The 21,970-nt window shown below is 39.3% G+C and overlaps 1 protein-coding gene and 1 long non-coding RNA gene across 2 annotated transcripts; both read right to left on the bottom strand.

Annotated features, from left to right (window-relative positions):
- Positions 1–11,593: 11,593 nt before the first annotated feature.
- On the bottom strand, positions 11,594–12,057 carry LOC120519940. The gene is made up of 3 exons (XR_005631705.1): positions 11,980–12,057; positions 11,750–11,821; positions 11,594–11,651 (listed from the first exon to the last, which is right to left on the bottom strand). It is a non-coding gene; the product is annotated as an uncharacterized LOC120519940 (long non-coding RNA).
- A 2,193-nt stretch (positions 12,058–14,250) lies between these two features.
- Positions 14,251–20,422, bottom strand: LOC120519938. The gene is made up of 7 exons (XM_039742674.1): positions 20,211–20,422; positions 19,302–19,494; positions 19,164–19,214; positions 17,353–17,445; positions 17,139–17,231; positions 14,776–14,874; positions 14,251–14,541 (listed from the first exon to the last, which is right to left on the bottom strand). The coding sequence occupies exons 2-7, from the start codon at positions 19,455–19,457 to the stop codon at positions 14,251–14,253; spliced, it is 783 nt and encodes a 260-aa protein (XP_039598608.1). The 5' UTR covers positions 19,458–19,494; positions 20,211–20,422.
- Positions 20,423–21,970: the final 1,548 nt, after the last annotated feature.

Raw genomic sequence — 21,970 nt, 5'->3', positions numbered from 1 at the left:
CTAGAGGGACTCAGCACACCTTGGATTTGTGTCTGTAACTGAGGACTCAGCACATGGAGGGGCTTTGACTGATTTGCAGGACCCTATCCACAGATTCCTGTGAGACACGCCGGTCACTGCTGGACATCAGAGAGTGTGACACTTGAATGTCTGTCATGGTGGGCTCTCCTGATGTCAGACCACTTAGACGATGAGGACACTCTGTCTATTGTGACAAAGACTGGACTGACTCATGATCAGTGACATAATGGACAGGGTGGACAGGACTGACATGTGACACTTCTGACACTCACACTTCACATGCTGACCAGTGCCACTGACCAGCTGACCTCAGTCCACTAAAGGCCTCACTGTTGGTGACCTCAGTTTTCTTATTTCTCTCCTAATTTGTAATAAAGCCAGTGGACGAGCTCTGAATGGACACTCAGCATCCCAAAGTCAAGTCCTCTGGGCACAGAGGTGGTCTGAGTGGACTGTGAAGTGACCCTCATTACTGCTGACCACTGCTGTCCACTCCCAGCTCCCCTCTGACCTAAGCTGACCATTCAGAGCAAAATGGCAGAGTGACCTGCTAGCATCGCCACCTGCTGGTAGGTGTTAGAAATGACACAATAGATGAAAGGCACTATATAATTGATAGATAGATAGATAGATAGATAGATAGATAGATAGATAGATAGATAGATAGATATATGAAAGGCACTATATAATCGATAGATAGATAGACAGATAGATGGATGAAAGGCACTATATAATCGATAGATAGATAGATAGATAGATAGATAGATAGATAGATAGATGGCAGGTAAGAAGGTCATACTTTGCTTTACCAAGTGTTGGTCATTTCTAAAGAAACAGACCAGCAATTTCTGGATCCTGTGAAAGCCCAGGTGGAGGGTCCGCACTCGCAGGTTTGTGCCAAAGCATTGAGGCTATCAAACTGTGAGTCACTTGTCCCCTAAATGATAGTTTATTTGAAGTCCACTTCCATTTGTAAAGTCGAGTGGCTCCTTTATGTAAAACTCAATCCCAGTTACTGTAATCCACCCCTCAGCACCCATCAAGACCACAAGGTGTCAGAAGCGCTTTCTGTTCTAACGAAGATCTGATGGGAGACGTGCGCGTCGAGGAGCCGAGTATGAACTCATTACTCTTGGCCCAAGTGATTTTTGATGAAGAATTACTTTCAAATACTCATTGACACAAGACTAATACTTCAATATCAGCGTTAGATGTAACAAAAAGAGCAGTCTGTGATTGATCTGTCAGACAAAAAGCTCGATGGACAAAGTGTACAGCACACCAGACAAGGCACAGTCCTGTCAAATCCATTTCTTCACTGAAAAGGGGGCACTCCAACTTTTAAAACACCACAAATGCTGGTGTACAAGAGCCTGATCATTTCTGTGAAATTCTCACCAAACCCAACACTCCTCAAATATCGGTGACCTACTGATCAAACATGCTTTTCTTGGTCTGTGGACAGAATCTCCAGATGAACACCAAGCAGCCCAGAATCTGAGATAACATCACACACCTTTCCTCTGTTGTATTGTGTGAGTCTTCCCACCTGGCTCAGCTTGTGCTCTTTGCTGGTGTGGGCCGCCTTGACCACCTCATGTTGTCCTTCTCAGTGAGGTGGCAGCTCATCTCACTTTGGCTGTGGTAGGCTTGTCTTTTAGCAAGTAGCCTGAGTTCCATGGAGAGTTTGTGGCCATGTTGTCAGCGGTGACATTCCTCCCTTTGCTATGAAACACTCAACGGTCACATGACCAGTCTCAGTCTTTACTTGACTTTTAAAGAATAATGAATTGTGTTTATCAAATATTGGATATTCACATCAGTGGTCCTTAAAACTTGATGATTTGATGCCAGTCTTGTCAGATTTCCTTAACTGCGTCCTGAGTGAAAGAGCATCAACGTCACACCAAGTGACAGCTGTCCATCACAGACATGTGCTGCCATATCTCACAACAGATAATTCCTAAATATCTGCTGAGTTATGGAGGTAAAGCTGTCCTTATGCTATAAAACGACACTCGTGTATTGAATCACACAGACACACAATGGTTTGGTGGCTCATGTGTACTCAAATCACATGATTATGTTCACTAAATGGCACCTCATACAGTGAAGTTCCACACTCCATCAGCACCTCAGACTGTCTGCATAAAGTAAATCTGTTGTTGCCTTTAATACATTGTCGAGTGTGTCGTGACTGTAAAACATTGTCAGCATGTCACTCTCTGGCATTGGGCTCCTTCCACTCTCTATCATCTTCTCCATTCTCCATGTTGAATCTGATGCAGACATTGAACTTCATACTACAAGTTGTGTAAAAACACTGCAATGCCATTTCAGGTGAGTGAGATCATGGACCACAGTAGTTGGGGTGACGTCACTGTCAGGTGACAGGCAAGGATCAGAGAGATTCAGACATTGATAATGGAACCTGCCTCTGGAAAATTCAAAAGGTTCAGAAGTTTACAGTTGGGTGCTTTACAAGATGAACCAAAGCATGAGAGGCTCGGCTCAATGAGGCTTTGGCAGCAGAACTTTGACTGCTGTGTGTGCCAAACGACTATAAAGAGCACAACGTGTTGTAGCACCAGCACCGGGTGCCAGAATGGATCCTCTGCTCTTTATGTGGCTCTTTTAGGTGTCTCTCTGTCCTTCAAAGGACTTCTCACTGTTGCTCTACTAGTTGGAATTCTGTTGTGACTTTGAAGTCTCGCTGTTTTTATAGGCTCCCCTGCTGCTGGCTCTGTAACTTCTCATTTACATCATGGATTGCCAGCTCACACTGATGGTGACTCATCCCCAGGCTGTCAGCACTGTTACAGTATTACATGAGGTGACTCTGGTTTTGAAATACTTTGTGTGATCGTCGTGTTCTGTTGTTCGTCTTTTCTGTAAGGACCCGCTCACATGCTCTGTTGTTCAGCTCCATTATCAAACTCTTAAACTGTACCACCATCAATAAACGTGATGACACCTCAGACATAACATACAATATTCAGCACCATAAAATAAAATCTACCGACGTACTGAGAGTCTTCAGCACTATTGTTATGGAGATACCTGACGGAGCACAACTGGGAGAAGCGGCCTGCCTGACCCGAGTTCAAATGCTGAATGGTTACTGACTTTCTGTGCTGGTCAGGATTTGTTTATAACAAGCGCCATGTTTGAACAGATGGCATCAATGGTCAACTGTAACGTCATCTCATCTGACCTGAGGCTGTATGGAGGCGACACTCCCATTGGGAGTTAAGCTGCCTCAGACTAACTGGGCATCAGCTGGGCAGACCAAACAGGTAGTGATGGCCTGCTGGAAGTGACCAGCACATGGCTCTGTTCAGGATGGTTAAACTGTCACCTCTGGGTGTCTGAATGGAGTCTGAATGAAAATTGTTTAAGATCTCAGCTGCAGGGATGTGGCCAAATGTTTTTGGTGCCTGTCATGGTGGACATCAGGGGTAAGGGAAGCAGTCAAGGTGAAATTAGAGGCCTCCCATACAATGCTACCTGGAGGACCTCAGTGTCACTTGCAGGATCAGCAAGTGACAAAGACTTCTCAGTGTCCAGGCTGTAGGAGTGGAGGAGATGTCCTAATTACTGAGTGACCACCCACCTCAGCCTCCCTGGAACACAGAAGTCAGAGTACTGACATGATGACTCCATCCAAACTGAACTTCAGATTCAGGAGGAGTTGCTTGGATTTTATCCTGGCCTGTAACTCTGGACTACATCTTTGTTCTTACAGTTATTTGAGGGCTCATAGGAGTTGGAAACTTCAGCAACGCTAGTGTTTAGATCTGGCAGTGCCATGCTGATGGTGTATGTGCCCAAAAAGAAGAAGCCTTTGATTTCAGTCTGTAACAGCTGGTGTAAAGTTCTACTACCTGTAAAAGATATCGCCAACATGGCACTGCCAGATCTAAACTCTAGTGTGGCGAATTGCTCGCATACTGAAGTGACTTTAGCTGCTTTAGGTGGAAGTCCCATTTTACTTTATGGTGCCAAGCAGAGTTGTGTTGTACTTGGTGCAGCAATCTATTAGCCAACAAAAGCGCTGTGAAGAAGCTGTCTGTTGTTATGGTGGTCATCACGGCTCTTGTGAAAAGAATGGAGATAAACGCCATCAACTCAGGGAAGGAGAGGCAAGTTCGTTGTACCACATGAACGTCACTGAACGAATAAAACTGAATATTAAAAAAACAAGCGCAACTTTTACAAGAAGTCAAAATTTACACCGAGTGTTACAGACTCAAATTCAATGTTGTCACACACGTGTGCATGGGAGGCAGCTAAAGGGCTCGAGTAAGGGCAATTCTGAATCATTTACCGGGATGTGTCAGAGTGCACTGACTCTTTTTCTCCCATTCCAGACCAGTCACAGGAGATTCCACCTAGCCCTCTTGACGTCACTTCTGGGTCCGAGCCTATGGAGGAAGACCTTGCCGGCTCCGGTGATGTCACGTCCAGGCTTGAACCAATGGCTGAAGACCCTCATGAGCAAGACCCCTTTGACCTCACTTCCTGTCTTCCCCTTTAAACGCCTCCACCTTTTCCATATTCCCTCAGTTCTGTTTTCGACTCGGTTTTGTGCACAGCAGTGCTATCATTTCAACTTCAATTTGCAGCCAGGAAACCAAATATACAGGTGGCTGCCCCAAACCTTGCTATGGCTCTTTGTGGAGTTTGTGAAAGTGGCGTAGTCGGCAGGATGGATGGATCCCAGAAGAGAAGGGGACAGGACCTGCAATGTACCCAGGTGAGAGCATACCGGGACCGAGGTTTACAGGGCGGGAGGGTGTCCCAGTTCAGAGAGACCCGCCTGAGCTCTGCTCCCGCACGCTTCACTAGGCAACCTAGGCAGGCCAGGGGTGTGCAGATGGGCCTTACAGAATTGGCTGCTCTGGAGGGTGGGAGGCAAGGGGCTTATTATGCCCTCTCGAAGGAGAGTGCCTGCCTCCCTGTGAAGCCAGAGCCCCATTTTCAATCTAGGGTACCCCAGACTGGCAGGTGACTAGAGTGGAAAATTGGAGGTTTGACCCAGAGCAACTAACTCCTCAACAAGCATGGTCCTTATGGGCGCAGTAGGGCAGTGGCTACAGCCACAGGAGAACAAGCCCTACCAAGTAATAGAGCAGGTGGCCTGCTACCTGCTCCTGAAAGCACTACCCCGTGGCTTCACCCAGCCGGTCTGGGGTAAACACTTTAAGAACATGGCAGTGCTCATAGAGCTCATAGAGACACATAGGATGGCCTCACAATCTGAGGGAGCAGAACCGTCCCAAAACCTAACCCAACCGCCAGCCCGTAAAACCCAGAGTGTGTGCTGACGTCCCCGGAGTCGCAAACTGCATGGGAGCAGGGGAAATGCAGGTGGAGGGAGGGAGGGGTGTGCTCTGAATAACCCGTTGGCACTCCCACACAGGCATAGTGATCGTGCTTGGGTACAAGACCACAGCCTTGTTCAATTCCAGCAGCAACATTTCCATTGTTGCCCGCTGGCTGCGTGCTGCCGACAGTGGCTAAAGATTAAGACCAGTATAACCTGTGTCCATGGAGAAATCCGATGGTACAGGTCCGCCACTTGTGTCGTCAGTTACAGAGGATTGGTATGGAAATGTAACCATGCGCTGTTCTCGAATCCACCACATCCATTGATACTGGGGGCAGGACTGGTTTAAAATTGAGAAGTGGTAAGACACATACCTTGCTCTTGGTTTAACTTGGGCATGTGGTTGGCAGGCTGGGATGAGCCGTCTCAAACTGCCGGTGGAGAGACGGCCTCCCAGAGTGACATGGCAACTCCTGGAAACAACGCCTTGAGGTCAGCCCAGACCTCTCTCCCTTTGCACTTTCAATTTAGAACTCCGTCTTCTTTTTAAAAGACAGCAGTGGAATGACGACTCCTTAAGTTTACCAAAAATGCAGTGGTCCTTGTCAATGGCCAGCGCACTCACCAGTCGATGCCACAAGGACCTCACTTTGTGTTGGAAAATGACCTTCTGTATCACGTAGCTGAGCATGATGGGCAGGAGAGCGGCTACTGCTAATCCCGCGGACCTTCTGGCGGCAGGTCTGTTAGTTAGCACATGCCCACCTCCTAGGCAGCCATTTGGGCACCGAGAAAACCCAGGAAATGATCAAGCTCCGCTTTTATTGGCCGGGAATCAATGAGGAGGTTCGTCGCTTTTGCACTTCCTGCCCAGAGTGTCAATTGCAAAAAATTCCTAGGAAGGACTGTGCTCCTCTCGTTCTTATTCCCCTAATTGAAGTTCCCTTTCACAGAATTGGGGTTGATTTAGTCGGACCCCTAGAGCCCTCAGCCCGAGGACACAAGTACATTTTACAAGTACAAGTACAAGTACAAAATCCTTATGGATTTTTTCCGTTGAGCTCTGCCACTTCTAAAGACATCTCACAGGATCACAAATCTGTGATTGAAAAGCAAACCTCGTCCATCCCAGCCACCAATTCAGGCTCAGTACTCGGCTCCAGGCTGTGCTCCAATTGGGAAAACAAAAGGAATGTCACCAACTGTATCTCAGATGTTGTAAGTCACCTTGGATAAAGGCAGCAGTCTTATAATAAATAAAATAAAGAACTCAGAACTGGCCATTTAATAGTCCAGAATGTCAGAATTCCTGCCAACTTCCAGATGTGCCAGCTAAATGTTTCCTGGCTGCCAGGGTGTGTGACATTGAAGACACACTGACTGAACCTGCTGATCTTCTTGGCTGAGATGTTTAAACGTTTCCTCTCCTTCACTGATTCTCTGAGTGTCTCCACATTGTGAGCGTCCTCCACACTCTCGTAATCACACTTGACATTTCACGCACAGCCCTGGTGTTAACATTTACCACCCATTAACCTGCCCAGTGCCCTATTTTAAGAAGTTCAAAATGTGCTCAACAATCAGTGCAACTTAGTTAACTGATTAGAAAGTTGGAGCATTTTCTGTTATTTATTTGCTTCATTATAAGAGACAAATATCACTTCATTTAAAATATTTTGTCACAGCGACACTAGAGATGTAAGTGGAAATAAGAAATTCCTCCAACATCTGATGTATGCACCATCACAAGGTCTGTTTTACTTACTGTAATCAAATTTGTATAATTGTTTCCACAGATAGTGAAAATTCTGAATCAACAAATTATATTGCTGCCTCTCTAATAATTATGACAACTCTTAAATCTAAGGTACAATTCTGTCTCAATACTGCTTATAAAGATCACTTACCACATGAAATATGTAATGACTACATAACAGCTAGTGTATCCAGCAGCTTCTATAGAAATAACTCGGTCAATTTTAAACATCACAGGTGTAACAAACCCACACAACACATGCCACACACACAATACACACACAAAAACACATCTTGTAACTTAACATGCTGATTGATTGTACACCAAGTGGTCTGTTGTTAAATTCAATATTAAACTTTATTCTAGATGCTGACATTTTAATTCCTAAATAAATTCATGCAATGTCAACTTTTACCAATTACTAGAATTCTTTATTTTGCTAAGCTAGAAAATAATAATGACTAATCCTCAGAATCGACCATGAGGGGCAACTTTGCATAACAATGTTTACAATGCATTTTGTCAGATATAAAAACACATGAAAATAACTTAGGAATAGGCTGCTCTTATTTCAAATGTATCACAGTTTAAGATTATCCTTTAAATATGGAAATTTGTTCAAATTAAACCCATATTTTTTACTTTTTTTTTATTTGCTTATATCAATTACTTCGCATTCCTAAGTTACTATATTTCTAAACCTTCTTAATATTTGCAAAGGTCAATAGCAGTGAAGTTGAAATAAAGAAAAAATCCTTTGTCTCAAAGTTCTGTGATATAACACATCAATGGTTTTTTTGTCTTAATTCAGATTAGCATAATTTCTCCCATCCCTTCACCTCTCAGTAGCTTTAATAGCTTTTGATTGGTGTATTTGTTGAACAAGCACGTGCTATTAAATGAAGATTAAAAATCAAGTCAGTACTGTAAACAACCACCACTTTCAATTCAGTCATAATATTCAGACAATTAATTTGAAACTAAAAATAATATAATGCACTTTTTTTTACTGTTTTCAAAAGATGATCACTCTCATTAATCTCATTGATTAAGCCACAAATTTGCACAAATAAATAAACCATGGCTCTGTCTGAAAAATCTCCCTATTTGAGAGATGTTTACTGAGGCCAAAAGAAACATTAGCACGATCATGTTATACTTGTGAAGCACTTCAATAGTGTGCGAATAAGAAATTAACTTAATTGTAGATTGCCAGATATTATTCAGTTCAACACCTGTTAGGTCTTTAGCAATTTTAAATGAAAATTTGAATACAATACTTGTTCTGAATGTAACATCTCCAATTCATTGACTATCATTAATCAACAAACAAACAAGCACAGCACAAGAGACACAAACCTGTCCATATTATTAATGTTTACACCTAGAATTTCTACTATGAATCAGCATTGAATTCTTTAAGAAATATTGCCCTCAGTGACGTCTGTTTTATGAATCTTAAACTCAAGTCCTCATCAAGAAGTTAATATAAAAGAAGCTTGAAGCTAACAAAACACAAAAATGCAGATGGCATTGTTGATCTTCTGGCATATAAAGGACCATTTTAAGCGTGGTCCATCAGGCCACATTGACACTTTGTGCAAATGTACAGCTATCTACTAAAACTTTTGACAGTTGATTTTCACAAAGCTCTGAAACAGGACATGGGAGAATATAAAAACAAAAGATGCATCTTATTGCATTCACAACCCCCCACAAGTTGAGTTCAACTGAAATAAAGATTCATTCAACAGATAAACTGTAGTTAAATATAAACTGTGAATTTTATGCCACACAGAATTCTCTAGTTTTACACACAAAAGCTAAATCTACCTTATAAACTCTCTTGCCCTTGCCAACAACTGGACACCAGCACTGAACAGTTCTGTCCAAGACATTATTGACATTAGCAGTGGAATGTGTATGTTAAACAAAATAAAAGTCTTGGAGAACGTTTTAAATTTTATTTTATTAAATAAATCAGTCTCACAAAAAACACTACATAAACATCTTAACATATAAACTGAGGAAGCATGTTGTAAAACATTGAGTAAATTAATTTACATTATTTACATTATTTGAGAGTTAGAAGAAATGATACCACTGTAATAAGACTGGTACATCAGATCAGAGGCTTGTACTGTATGCGAGTCTAACCAACATGTTCACAGTGATTTTCTTTACAAATGACAGGTAATCTGTTCAATGAATAAAATGAAAATGTCATACTAATTTATTTATATCTATATTAATATATTAGCTTTATATTTTAACATATGAGACAGATGAACCAGCCAGGAGGCCTGTATGGATAAGTAGCCTGGAGCGACTGGAATCCCTGCTGGGATAGATTGTATTCCCTTTACTAACTGGAAAGCCTTCATGGCTGAATGGTGCGGCACATTCCGCCCAGGATGGTTGCTGCTTCACTTTCCGGTCAGGAGGACTTAAGGGAAGGATACAGGAGACTACCTCTCTGGGCTGTGTGCCCCTAGCACCAGGTGGTGACATCCATCTGTAGGGACTCCCACGTGTGCACTTGTAGGGCTGCCCAAGAATCGTAGTCCCGATTGGCAGCCCTGCTATGATTTTGGCAGCCGCCATGGAGAGCTACTCAGGAAGGACATACCTATTCTACAGACGGAACATCCTTACAGCAGTCAATATTATAGCAGAGATGCCCATCAGGTACTACAACTCCCAAGCAGTCCCATAGATGCATGCATGGGATGGCCCTAAAGAGGATGTATCCACTTGGGACTTGGGGTAGCACACTGCATTGAGAGACAGACTCCCTCCACCCTTCCACTAAGTCCTACTGACCTGGAATGGAAGCAGAAACTACCCTGGCCAGGGTGTGCCTCCATCCACACCATCCATCCATGAAGGCCTCCTGCCCAGATAATGGAACATCATCTATCCCAGTAAAGATTCAAATTACTCCAGGCTGCTCAAACATACAAGCCTCACCAATCAGGTAGGAGACCCACACCCATCCTGGCTGGGATGCTAGCCCATCTGCAGCATCTGTTACTTTTTGTGTATATATATATATATATATATATATATATATATATATATATAAATAATATATAAATATATATATATATATATATATATATATATAAATAATATATACATATATATATATATATATATACACATATATATATATATATATATATACACACATATATATATATATATATATATATATATACATATATATATATATATATATATATAAATAAAATAAAACTTTTTATAAATTAACCTTTTTTTAATGAGAAAAATAAAAATGCACCTTCATCCTGGCTAAGGTTCACTGTTACTACTTGGCTTTGAAGAATAGCCTTCCATGCATACAGTATTCCATTGTGAAACATCTCTACATTGACAACTCCAGTGTACTAATTATGAAAAAGTAATTAAAACATTAATCCAAAGCATCTAATTAAACGTTCATTTATCAATGTAAGCAAAAAAGCAACTGATGAATATTAAAATTACAATATTTACTGGCTTCTGTACACATTATATTTGAGTTACATCACCTCTTAGTAACAAATATTAAAACTGAGCACCCAGACTCAAGTTCACAATATTCTTTCAGCCAGAACATTGCTCACATTATACTAAATATGCAATAAACATACATAACTGAACCTAAAACAATGTCATCATAACAAAGCCAAATCTAAGTGTAAAACAGCACGATGACCTTGAAGCTAATTTGTTTTGGAATTACCTCCCATTTCAGATATTTGACACTTGCTTGATCCAGAAATATTTAGATTTCACTATTTCAAGACATCTTAGCTTCAGCTGTAATTGCTCAAATATATTTGTAATTGATCTGAATTAATGAGTACTGCAATATTTGTAAACGTGTGATCAAATTGTATGTTATGAAGAAGCAATTTAATTTAAAATTAATGTGTACGGAATCAGTAAATATTGCAGGTTTTCTGTATTATAAGTTTGCAGTATGAAATAATTACTCTGATTCACTACTGGTAATTCTTTTAAATCAGTAACCCAACACCAGTGCTTTCTACCCTGAGTAAAGCTACCAAGGCCCAAGTCTCCTGGTGGCACCACACAAGTTAGAGTCACTGTCCTTGATTGAAATAGCCTGTAAATAACCGTGTGTATATCTTTATGTAAGTGCATATAAACGTATGAAATACAAATTATTAAAGAGCAAACAAGTAACTGGCTTTGTGGAACTGTTGCTTTCAAATACCATGAAAAGACCTAATGTAAACTGATTAAATTATTTCCCATAACTAAACTTTAAATGAACAGCATTGATAATGGAAACACTTGTTTTAAACCTTTCTCTTCAGTGAGGTAATTCGGTTTTTTATATAGAATTTCACACCCAGCCAATCTCTATTTTTGAGAGCTTGTGGTTCATTTTGGATGCAGGCCTCACACTCTCTCTTTCCTGGCACTTTACATATATTTATAAATTTGGCCAAATGTTTTCCACTGCTCTTCTTTCTTCTTCTTTCCACATTGTCCTCTTCACTCGTTTACGACCTAAAAATTGCACCACAAAATTCCAATTAGCAGAACATAAACTTCTGTATAGCTTAGTTAAAAAAATAATCTTTATTGTAGCACTGATGTGTACTCACCTTGGCAAACACTGTTAACTTTTGTTTCCTGAACTTCGCCATGTGCTCGTTTCATCTGCTTTACTTGCATTTCTAAACACAACATAACCAATTATGTTACAAAATTTCAAGAATTATTTAACCTAATCAATTAAACAAAATTTTGTCAAATTATTTTAGAAATAGTTAGAAAGCCATAAACTTTAACACCAATGGATTTACAAAGTAAGGTAAAATGTACAATAGCTTACCTGCATCACCTTCATGATCACTCAATTCTTCCTCACTTTCTGATGTTTCATTTTCAATCACTACTTTTCTACAGTAAAAAGATCTTTTAATAATAGTCAAAGAAAAAATAGGAGCTACTTTTAAATACATCACTATACACGATAGTCAAATACAAAACTGAACTTTGAATACTAAGAAGGAAAGTAAATGCTTACAAAAATAAAACTGGCTCAGGAATTCTGGTAGAGATGTCTACTAGTTAGGAATGTAATTATGAACATATTCATGTTTGAATAGTTTGGTATTTCTATCTATCTATCTAAATATTGTTCACTTCAAGTGGAAAAGGGCCATTAGGTTAGGTTAACTTCAGAGTATGTGTGTCTTTATTGAAAATTGGGTTTCTACAGTACACTAAATTATCAGCATGTGAGGCATACTTCAAAATCATACATTTTGGAACATTTTTGTATACCCAAAGTGGAGGTGGAAAGGAGGAGGTGCCCTTGTCATGTCAAACATGACACATCTGCCAAAATTCATAACTATTTTACATTTACAGCTGTTGTCTTTGCTATGCAGTATGCCAAGTTTGGCTATGCATATGTATACACTAAGGCAGATAGAGAGAAAGAAAATGGTCATTACCAGTTGGATCAATGGTGATATCCTCCAGATTTTTCCTTTAAACTCTCCAAGGCGCCCAGTTTCTAGAGCTAAGAGAATTTTGCTGATCTTAGCCAACTGCAAAGTGCCTTCTGGGAGACGATAGTATTGCCTGTGTACTCTAATGTCATGCCCAAGGAAATCAGCCAGTTGATCCAATTCTGTATCGTTCAAGTTAAGAACTTTTGACAGAGTTGCCACGTGTTTTCGGAGTTTGGTTGATGAAAGTGTTTTAGGACTTTTTGCTCCACATTCTTTGGCAAAAAGTCGAATACAATCAGATCCACGAAAATGAGATAGAGCCGAAGGTCTTGCAAACATATAGTTGTTGTCACATGGCACACCACATACTTCTCTTTTTTCTGCAAGCAACTTCATTGCTCTGTGCATTGCTGGGGACAGCAGTATAGGAACCTTCCTTCCACGCTTGCCTTTAATTTCAATTCTGATAAAGTGATGGCAAAGCTTTTGCTCTAGTTCTGAAAGAGCAAGAGCAACATCTCCATGCAAATCTGATACATCTCTTAACAAAAGGTATTTAGAAGCATTCTGGAAACTTCTCCTTCTCTTCTGCGATTAAACAAAATAATTTGTGTTAAAGTGACTTTTGCAAGGTTTGCCCAGTTTCTTGCAGAGGCCTCAGCTAGAAGATTTTTGTAATTTTCTTCTTGTTTGTCATCAAGATACAAATGCATTTTTTTCACATCTTCGGTAAAAGGCAAAAGCTGAGGTGCATTCCACTTTGACTCTCTCAAACATCTTAGGGCTACAGATGAAATTAGCTCATTCCACTGGGTTTCATAAATTTTTGGAAGCTTTGAGCATTTTTTTCCATCATTTCATTTCCTTCTACCATTGCCTGGGCTTCCACTATATTGGCTATTTTCTGAAGGCTGTGGCCAAGCTTCAGTGCTAATGAAGGAGTTTTCATTGTGCCACTCTCCTGGTTGTACCCAGCAACACATTTCACTGCTGTTACTACATGTGGAAAGTTACATGGAATTATGAAGTCTCTCATATTTTGCAATGGTGTTATTTGTCTTGCACATAACAACAAACGACCAAGCTCTCTAAGCTTCTGACGAATGTATTCATTTTTAGATATGTCTGAACCGAGCCTGTTAAAGAGATGTCGTGCTATTTGTAAAATGCAGGGATCCTTCTTGACTACAAGTGAAATGTTGTCTTGTATCATTTCACTCATTAGCTTCCAAAGGCCACTGTCAACACCAGGAGGCACAGGTTCAGCAAATGCACACAAAGACTGGACCCTATTTTTCCAGGTTTTGGTTGGTCATGTTTTCTAAGCTTGCAATGTTTCATGTGTCGCCAAAGATTGTTTCTTAAATAAAAACCCTGACAATTTAAACAATGCATAAAATCGTTAGATGGCAAACAATTTCTAGGTTGTCTTCGAGGTACGAGCATTCCTTTCCCCATTTTAAAACTTCCACATTGTGAGCAAAATTGCCTCTGTTTGAAGAAGATCTATTTGAAGTCTTCTTTCTTTTGATTTTCTTGGAAACTGGAGAGCTTTAGCAACTTCAGTCTCATTGCGATGAATTTGTTCAATATGCCTGGCAATTTTGCATAGGACTTACCACAGAAAAGGCAAAATGTTTTTGTCATATACTCTTCTTCCACGGTTTTACAGAAACTGCCTTTACAGATACTGGATCATATTCTTTAATTTCAGAGTCTGAAACACTGGAATCAGGTACAGTTCTATCACACGTGGAACATGACGCAGAGGATTTCTCATCTTTATCTATTTTGTCATTCATGTGTGCTGATAAGCAGTCACTACTGCAGTCTGGACTACTCTCTTCTGATGACTTAGGAATGTAGTCATCATCGCTGTGGTTCATACTGGAATCTGATGACTCAGAACAGTTTTGAAGCATCTCCTCGCTCACCTATTAAAAACATAAGAAAGCCATCTAGAAACAAATCCCTATACTGCATACTGATTAACAGGTGTTGAAAACTACATTATTTGATTAATGATTGCTTTGTTTTATATTTATTATTAATAATGTATATACATGAGCAATTGCTTAATATTTCAAAACCCACTATCAAATACTCACTGTTATTTTTATAGTGAAAATATTGAATTATAAAGTTTATGCCATTGAGGTATAACTTACAATAACACTGTCAGAGCGCTTAAGTTTTGGCACAGTACAGTCAAGCTCTCTCTTTTCTAAAGAAACTGGTTCAGTGTCAGATCCACTGTTGTCTTCAGTCTGTAAAAATATAATTGGGTGTCATATTCGTTTGACACACATTACGATGTGTTAGTATTATTACTGTTGTTATTAGCAATAGTAGCAATATTCCTACTATTGCTATCATTGTTGCTTTTTACTTTTACACTTTGCAAAGGCCAGTTACAATCAAATACTTTCTGCTCAAATAAGTGTTAAGTGTCGTTATAGGCAATTACAGGGATAACAGAATACCAGATTTTACATTATGCTGTACATAATGTAAATTAAATGAGATTATGCTTAATACATTTTTCAGGCCAAATCTTGAATATTGAATATGGAGACAAGACAACAGTTCATTAGGTCTTAAGAATAAGTGCAACACATACAGGAGAGTCAACTTTTCTTCATTAACTATAATTATTAGAACTAGCATTTATAGCAGTTGATTTTTATTATGGCGACCTAAATGAATTTGAGTGAGGTAGAAGTACTGAAGCACCACCAACAATCCTAGTGAGAACTTGCATATACTTCAGTTCACATTCACTGTGGGGACATAGAGTAAGGGGTGAGCAGGAGTTAATCTATCTTTTATGTAGCTATACTTGTGGGGTCTGACACATATTTCAGGTCACAAACACTGTGTGGACCTAAACTAAGTGGGTGGACAGTGGCACAAGAAACCCCATCATCACTAACTAACCTAGTGGGGACTCACACACATTTCAAGTCACAACCATTGTGTGGACCTAAAGCAAGTGGGGGATGGTAGCACAAGTAACCCCATCTTCAATAACTGCCCTTATGGGGACTTTCACACATTCCAGGTCATTTTCATTAAGGGGACCTCAGTGAAGTAAAAGATATTTTAGGATTTAAAACACAAGACGCTGTCCTTGTGGGAACTCACACACATTCCATGTCACAAACACTGTGTGGACCTAAACTAAGTGGGTAGACAGTGGCACAAGAAACCCCATCATCACTAAGTAACCTAGTGGGGACTCACACACATTTCAAATCACGACCATTGTGTGGACCTAAAGCAAGTGGGGGATGGTAGAACAAGTAACCCCATCTTCAATAACTGCCCTTATGGGGACTCTCACACATTCCAGGTCATTTTCATTAAGGGGACCTCAGTGAAGTAAAAAGATATTTTAGGATTTAAAACACAAGACGCTGTCCTTGTGGGAACTCACACACATTTCATGTCACAAACACTGTGTGGACCTAAACTAAGTGGGTAGACAGTGGCACAAGAAACCCCATCATCACTAAGTAACCTAGTGGGGACTCACACACATTTCAAATCACGACCATTGTGTGGACCTAAAGCAAGTGGGGGATGGTAGCACAAGTAACCCCATCTTCAATAACTGCCCTTATGGGGACTCTCACACATTCCAGGTCATTTTCATTAAGGGGACCTCAGTGAAGTAAAAAGATATTTTAGGATTTAAAACACAAGACGCTGTCCTTGTGGGAACTCACACACATTTCATGTCACAAACACTGTGTGGACCTAAACTAAGTGGGTAGACAGTGGCACAAGAAACCCCATCATCACTAAGTAACCTAGTGGGGACTCACACACATTTCAAGTCACAACCATTGTGTGGACCTAAAGCAAGTGGGGATGGTAGCACAAGTAACCCCATCTTCAATAACTGCCCTTATGGGGACTCTAATACATTCCAGGTCATTTTCATTAAGGGGACCTCAGTGAAGTAAAAAGATATTTTAGGATTTAAAACACAAGACGCTGTCCTTGTGGGAACTCACACACATTCCATGTCACAAACACTGTGTGGACCTAAACTAAGTGGGTAGACAGTGGCACAAGAAACCCCATCATCACTAAGTAACCTAGTGGGGACTCACACACATTTCAAGTCACAACAATTGTGTAGACCTAAAGCAAGTGGGGGATGGTAGCACAAGTAACCCCATCTTCACTAACTGCCCTTATGGGGACTCTCACACATACTTCAGGTCATTTTCATTAGGGGGACCTCAGTGAAGTAGGGTGGGCAGTAAGAAATGCATAACAATGACACAGTTCCTGTGAGGATTCAGATATATTTCAGATCACTCTCATCATGTGAACATAAAGCAAGTGAGGAATGTAGTTAACTGATCTTATGTGTAATGACTATATAATTTTTAAACAAAACAGCTTTGTGAAATAAACTGTAGCAGATTAAAATTTAAAAGCAAAATAAGACATCTTGCCATTAAAAGATATATACTGTGTATTTCTAGTTATATTTGCAAATTAAGTAAAAAAACTGTACCTGCTCATTAGTAATAACTGCTTCTTTCTCTTGAGGTTCAGAAGTCTTTTCAGCTAAGCTATGACTGAGGGTCTTCTCTCTTCCATCAGGGTTCTGAGAAGGCAAAAATAATTAAATGATTAGTGAAAAAAATGGATAATATATAACATTTTACCATTAAGTGATGTAAAGTATTTGTCTAATAATAAACGTTTAAGGCTATAAAGAATTGTACCTGTTCATCAATAGCAAGAGTGCCTTTTACTTGTGCCAGTGTAGGCTGTTGAGCCAAGATCTGGCTTTGGGCAACATCCCTTTCCCCAGTGCCCTAAAAACAGAATATTGATCAAATGCATAATAAAGGCAGGTATGCTGTTATCACTTTCCAGTCTTACATGCAATAATAATACTTCTAATACTAAAATGAACTTACTGGTTTCCCACTTGATGAAAGATGTTAAAACCTTTGTTGGATTTTTAAAATATATTTTGTCATAAATACTGTATGAATGCCCAAAGTAAACCTTTGATAGGACTTGACCGTTCCTTATAATACCTAATTCTCATTCAAAGATACTGTGATTCAAAAATTGCACTCTGAATCAGCAGTAGTCACATTTCTATATGCACTATATGGTATGTACATGAAATGTTATTTCATATGGGTTAATTTATATTTTACATAATCCAAAAAGTAGCCTATTACAATGAATATGTTTAACTTCAAAAAGCCTAAATTGTTCATATAAAAATTAAGTAACTTTTCAGTTACTTGAATAGTTTCTGGGTTTCTAGGTCTTGTAGATGGTTGTACATTTTGCATGATTTACATGATATCACAAAACGATAGCCATACTTTTCTTCCTCTTTAAACAACATTTATTCTTTTGGTGTGTGCACTTAATTTTTCTCTCTGTCACATGTTTCATTCAGAATTGTTTATGTGCTACAAAAGTTGGAAACAAGTTTCACTAAGTCATACACTGTGTATGTTTTCTGAAAATTTATAGTGCAAATATCAAAATTATGCTAATGAATACTAATATGTTCTTGTTTAGGAAAATCTTTACAATGAGTCTGCAATTAACGATTTTACCATATATTTATTCTTTCCTCTCTTAGTTTCCTATAATTAAGTGTACACCATCCATTTTCATACCTTTAATTGAAATTGTGGCACTATATTTGTGTTTCTTAAATTTATTATCATATAAAAATATATTTCCACTTCCAATCACACAGCTTTATTATCTAAAAATAGTGCAATAAAGTATATAGACTCAGGCAATGTAACAAATTGCAATGCATGTATACTGTGTACTATTGGTACTTCTTTAATAATATCTTAATTCAGTTTTTCCCAAACTCGGCCCTGGGGACCCCCTGTGACTGCAGGTTTTGTTCCAACCACACTCCTAATAAGTGATAACACTGAGCTCATTTAATTAGCTGGTATTTTTTTTTATTCGACATTTCGAAAAGCAAAGCAGCATGATTTTTACATTTAAAAATATTTCTGCTTTTATGATATATTTAAATGCTTAACTCTCTTTTGTTGATTTCATTATACTTTGCCCTTTATCTGTGCAGTTTTTCCTCCTTCGTTGTATCTTAATAATGACAATTTAAAATGAGCAGAGCAGACACCCAGGCAAACAACACGGAATAATCAAAGGCTGCAACTACTTTAAAGTCAGACCTACTAATTAGTATAATTATTAAATAGTGGATAAATAAAACAATTAGAACACCTGGAAAAGTAGAATGAAAATCACGATGAAAACACTGTTAAAAAAAAAAATACATTATTCCTATATAACTGCTTGGTACATTTTAATATTTTTTTTTAGCAAACTTATTTTTCTAATTTCTGTATTGTTCCCTAAACACAGAACTTGGGAAATATCAGTTCACTTAATTAGTCCAGGAGTTTAATTAAAAACAGAAGCTGCAGCCACGGGGGTCCCCAGGACCGAGTTTGGGAAAAACTGTCTTAATTTATTAAAATAAAATGCCTGTATAGATTAATAATGTAGATTTAGTTACCTTGTCATTTGTCTGTAATGGTGATGACACAATAGTGGCTTTTTCTTTTCCCTGCATACAAACACAAAAATAATTACTTCACAGGTGACAACAACCTAAACTAATCCTAAATACATAAATAAAGACTACAGTTCTTACCTGTTTTCTCCAAGGCCATGGTCCATCTCCATAGCTGTATGTGATTTCTTCACCAGGAAGAATATCTCTTAAAGCAAACAGGCAGAGGTGTGGCATTCCATCTACTGCCAGTTTCTTGATTTTGCAGTTTGGACTTTTGTGGTTGTCATTTATCATTCTTCCAACAGAGCCATCATCTTTGGCTCCATCAATGCTGTAACAGCAGTGCAGTTTAAATACATACATAAAGATTACACACAGCCAATTTGCCTCATGTATTAGAATGAGTAGTGTTCCGTGGAAATAATCGTGTAGCACATCTGGGTCTGAGCCTGAGAGGGCAAGCTCCTCACTTACGTGGAAAGGACTACCTTGAGAAACTGACATAAAAGCAGCTCCGCGATCGCTATGTTGCAGACAGAGCACTTGAAGCACTTCAGACACGTTTCCAGGCTGCTACAGTCCATCTGCCCGAGTGTGCGGCCGCTACCGTGTCTCACAGGGCAGGTGGACAGTGGGCATATGAACTGCCTCTAAGGCAGAGAAGGGCGGACAGAGAGTCGAAGCAGGTGGCTGATTCCATTAAATAAAGTGCTTACTAACTGCGGTGTCTGAGAACGCGGATCTCGGAGCTGCTTCTCCAGGAGTCCCGCCACTTCAGACAGCATATCTGCATTACACGTACGCGATCAGGTCATTATTATACCGGTTTTTTTATGTTAAAGCAAATTTGTTGTATATATCATAAAGTATTTTATTAAGCATTTATTTTTTATTCGGAGACAGGGAAACCTGATTATACTGTCTGGTAGTATTACTTTTTTCTGCCGTTTACTTTCATTCTGACGTTTTGTTAACTATTGCAATATTAACTTCGGAACAGACCGTAGTACACTTTCACCATAAATTTGAAAAATAAATACAGCTCACCACCAGCTTTTCCTATTCCATTTAAAGTCGAAAAGAAAGACAGCAGCGGCAGGATGGTACACTCGCCTCCTCCTCTCGCTTTCAGCTCCGTTTATTAGTTGACCGCGGTACTCGGCCACAAAGTCACCCTTTTCCAATGCATCCACCGCAAAAACTCCACGTCCTGCGAACGACCGAGTATGTGAAACGTACTTCGCTAATATAAATGCGATGTTAATAATTTAAGAAAATAAATTGGTTATAAACAACTTACCTTTCTCTGAACTGATACATTTAATTTCCAAACCGCATTTGTCCGAAGATGACCTCACATACCGAATAGCCTCGCTTTCCGGATTTATTCGTTGTCTTCTCATTTTCAACATATGTCTCTCTCTCTCTTTCTCTATGTATATATACACATATATGTACACATATACATGTAAACTCCCGAATATAAACACGCATAATTTGTGTTTTAAAATTAAATGCATAATAAAGCTGGCATATAAAAATAGTCAAGCAGGGTCTTCTTAAAAACCAACAAACACAACATACCCTGACAAACTTTTATTCAAACAAAGCTTTAAATAGATAAAAACGTCATCTTCATTGGCTAATAATAATAATAACAACGATTAACTACTTACTCTAGCATAACATTTATTAAAACACTGTTTACCTTTTTTAACAGTTTGTGATTTATCCTTTCGGGCTTTCAATCTTTCCTCCATATGCACGCACCTAATGGGAACATCCGTGTTGCTGCCATGTGACCAAAAGTGTGCTTAACCCTGCAGTACTGCAAAGTGTCTGTAGGGGGTTTTAAAAACTGTGAGCATCCAGCCCCAAAACACACTGCAGTACCGCAAAGTGTCTGTAGGGGTTTTACACACTGTGAGCATCCAGCGCAAAACACACACACAAATTTTACTCATTGAAATATGAATTTTGGGGTCATGGTAGATTTTGATGGTACACACCTTAGGAAGCAATTTTGCATTAATTATAATGGGCAGAATTATGGGGACCCACACACACACTCTCACACACACACACACACACACACACAGACACACACACACACACACACACACACACACACACACACACACACACACACACATCAGTGGACAATTTAGCATCACCAGTTCATCTAACCTGCAGGTATTTGGACTGTGGGAGCAAACAAACAAGGAGCACGGGACATAACCCCCTGACCACTTACTGTGAGGCAGCACATCAGCACTGTGTCACCATGCCTCTCATTCTTTATTTAACATATTTATATTAATTGTGAAATTAATAAACAGAGGAAACATACCATTTATTTGACACTTAGATAGGGCAGACCCCCCGACGGCTCCTTAAACTCTGCCACATGTCAGTAACACCTCAAGTTTACACTCACTGAAGTTTCATTGTTGGTGTTCAGCCATAGTTTGAAAGTAAAGACATCATCCAGGGACAGGGACAGATTTATACCGTGATTAGGTCATTTGAGATTTATAGAGGAACGTTATGTGCCTTGTGGTGTAAATTGAGTTTGACAAATCTGTTTTTTGTGTGTGTGTGTTTTCACCATTTTTATATTTTGTTTGTAATCTAATCAAGGTTTACACCTGAGGCTCCAGATTTTAAATCTGTGACTTAAGATGGTTGCCTGTGCAGATGACCTGACTGTTTGTATTTATCACCCTTCAGATGTTCTGGACAGGATTGAGAAGCTTTACTCTTTAAAAGTGGACTGAAATACAGCAGGACTCTTGTGATCAGTGAGT

The sequence above is a fragment of the Polypterus senegalus genome, unplaced genomic scaffold (assembly GCF_016835505.1).
Source record: "Polypterus senegalus isolate Bchr_013 unplaced genomic scaffold, ASM1683550v1 scaffold_950, whole genome shotgun sequence".
Classification (NCBI taxonomy): domain Eukaryota; kingdom Metazoa; phylum Chordata; class Cladistia; order Polypteriformes; family Polypteridae; genus Polypterus; species Polypterus senegalus.
This window is presented reverse-complemented; position numbering and strand designations above follow the sequence as displayed.

Coding starts and splice junctions, on each gene's coding strand:
- LOC120519938 (XM_039742674.1), bottom strand. CDS start 19,457: ATGATAAATGACAACCACAAAAGTCCAAACTGCAAAATCAAGAAACTG. Junction 19,215..19,301: donor CATGGCCTTGGAGAAAACAG/GTAAGAACTGTA, acceptor GTTTGTATGCAG/GGAAAAGAAAAAGCCACTAT. Junction 14,542..14,775: donor AGCGCTCTGACAGTGTTATT/GTAAGTTATACC, acceptor TGTTTTTAATAG/GTGAGCGAGGAGATGCTTCA.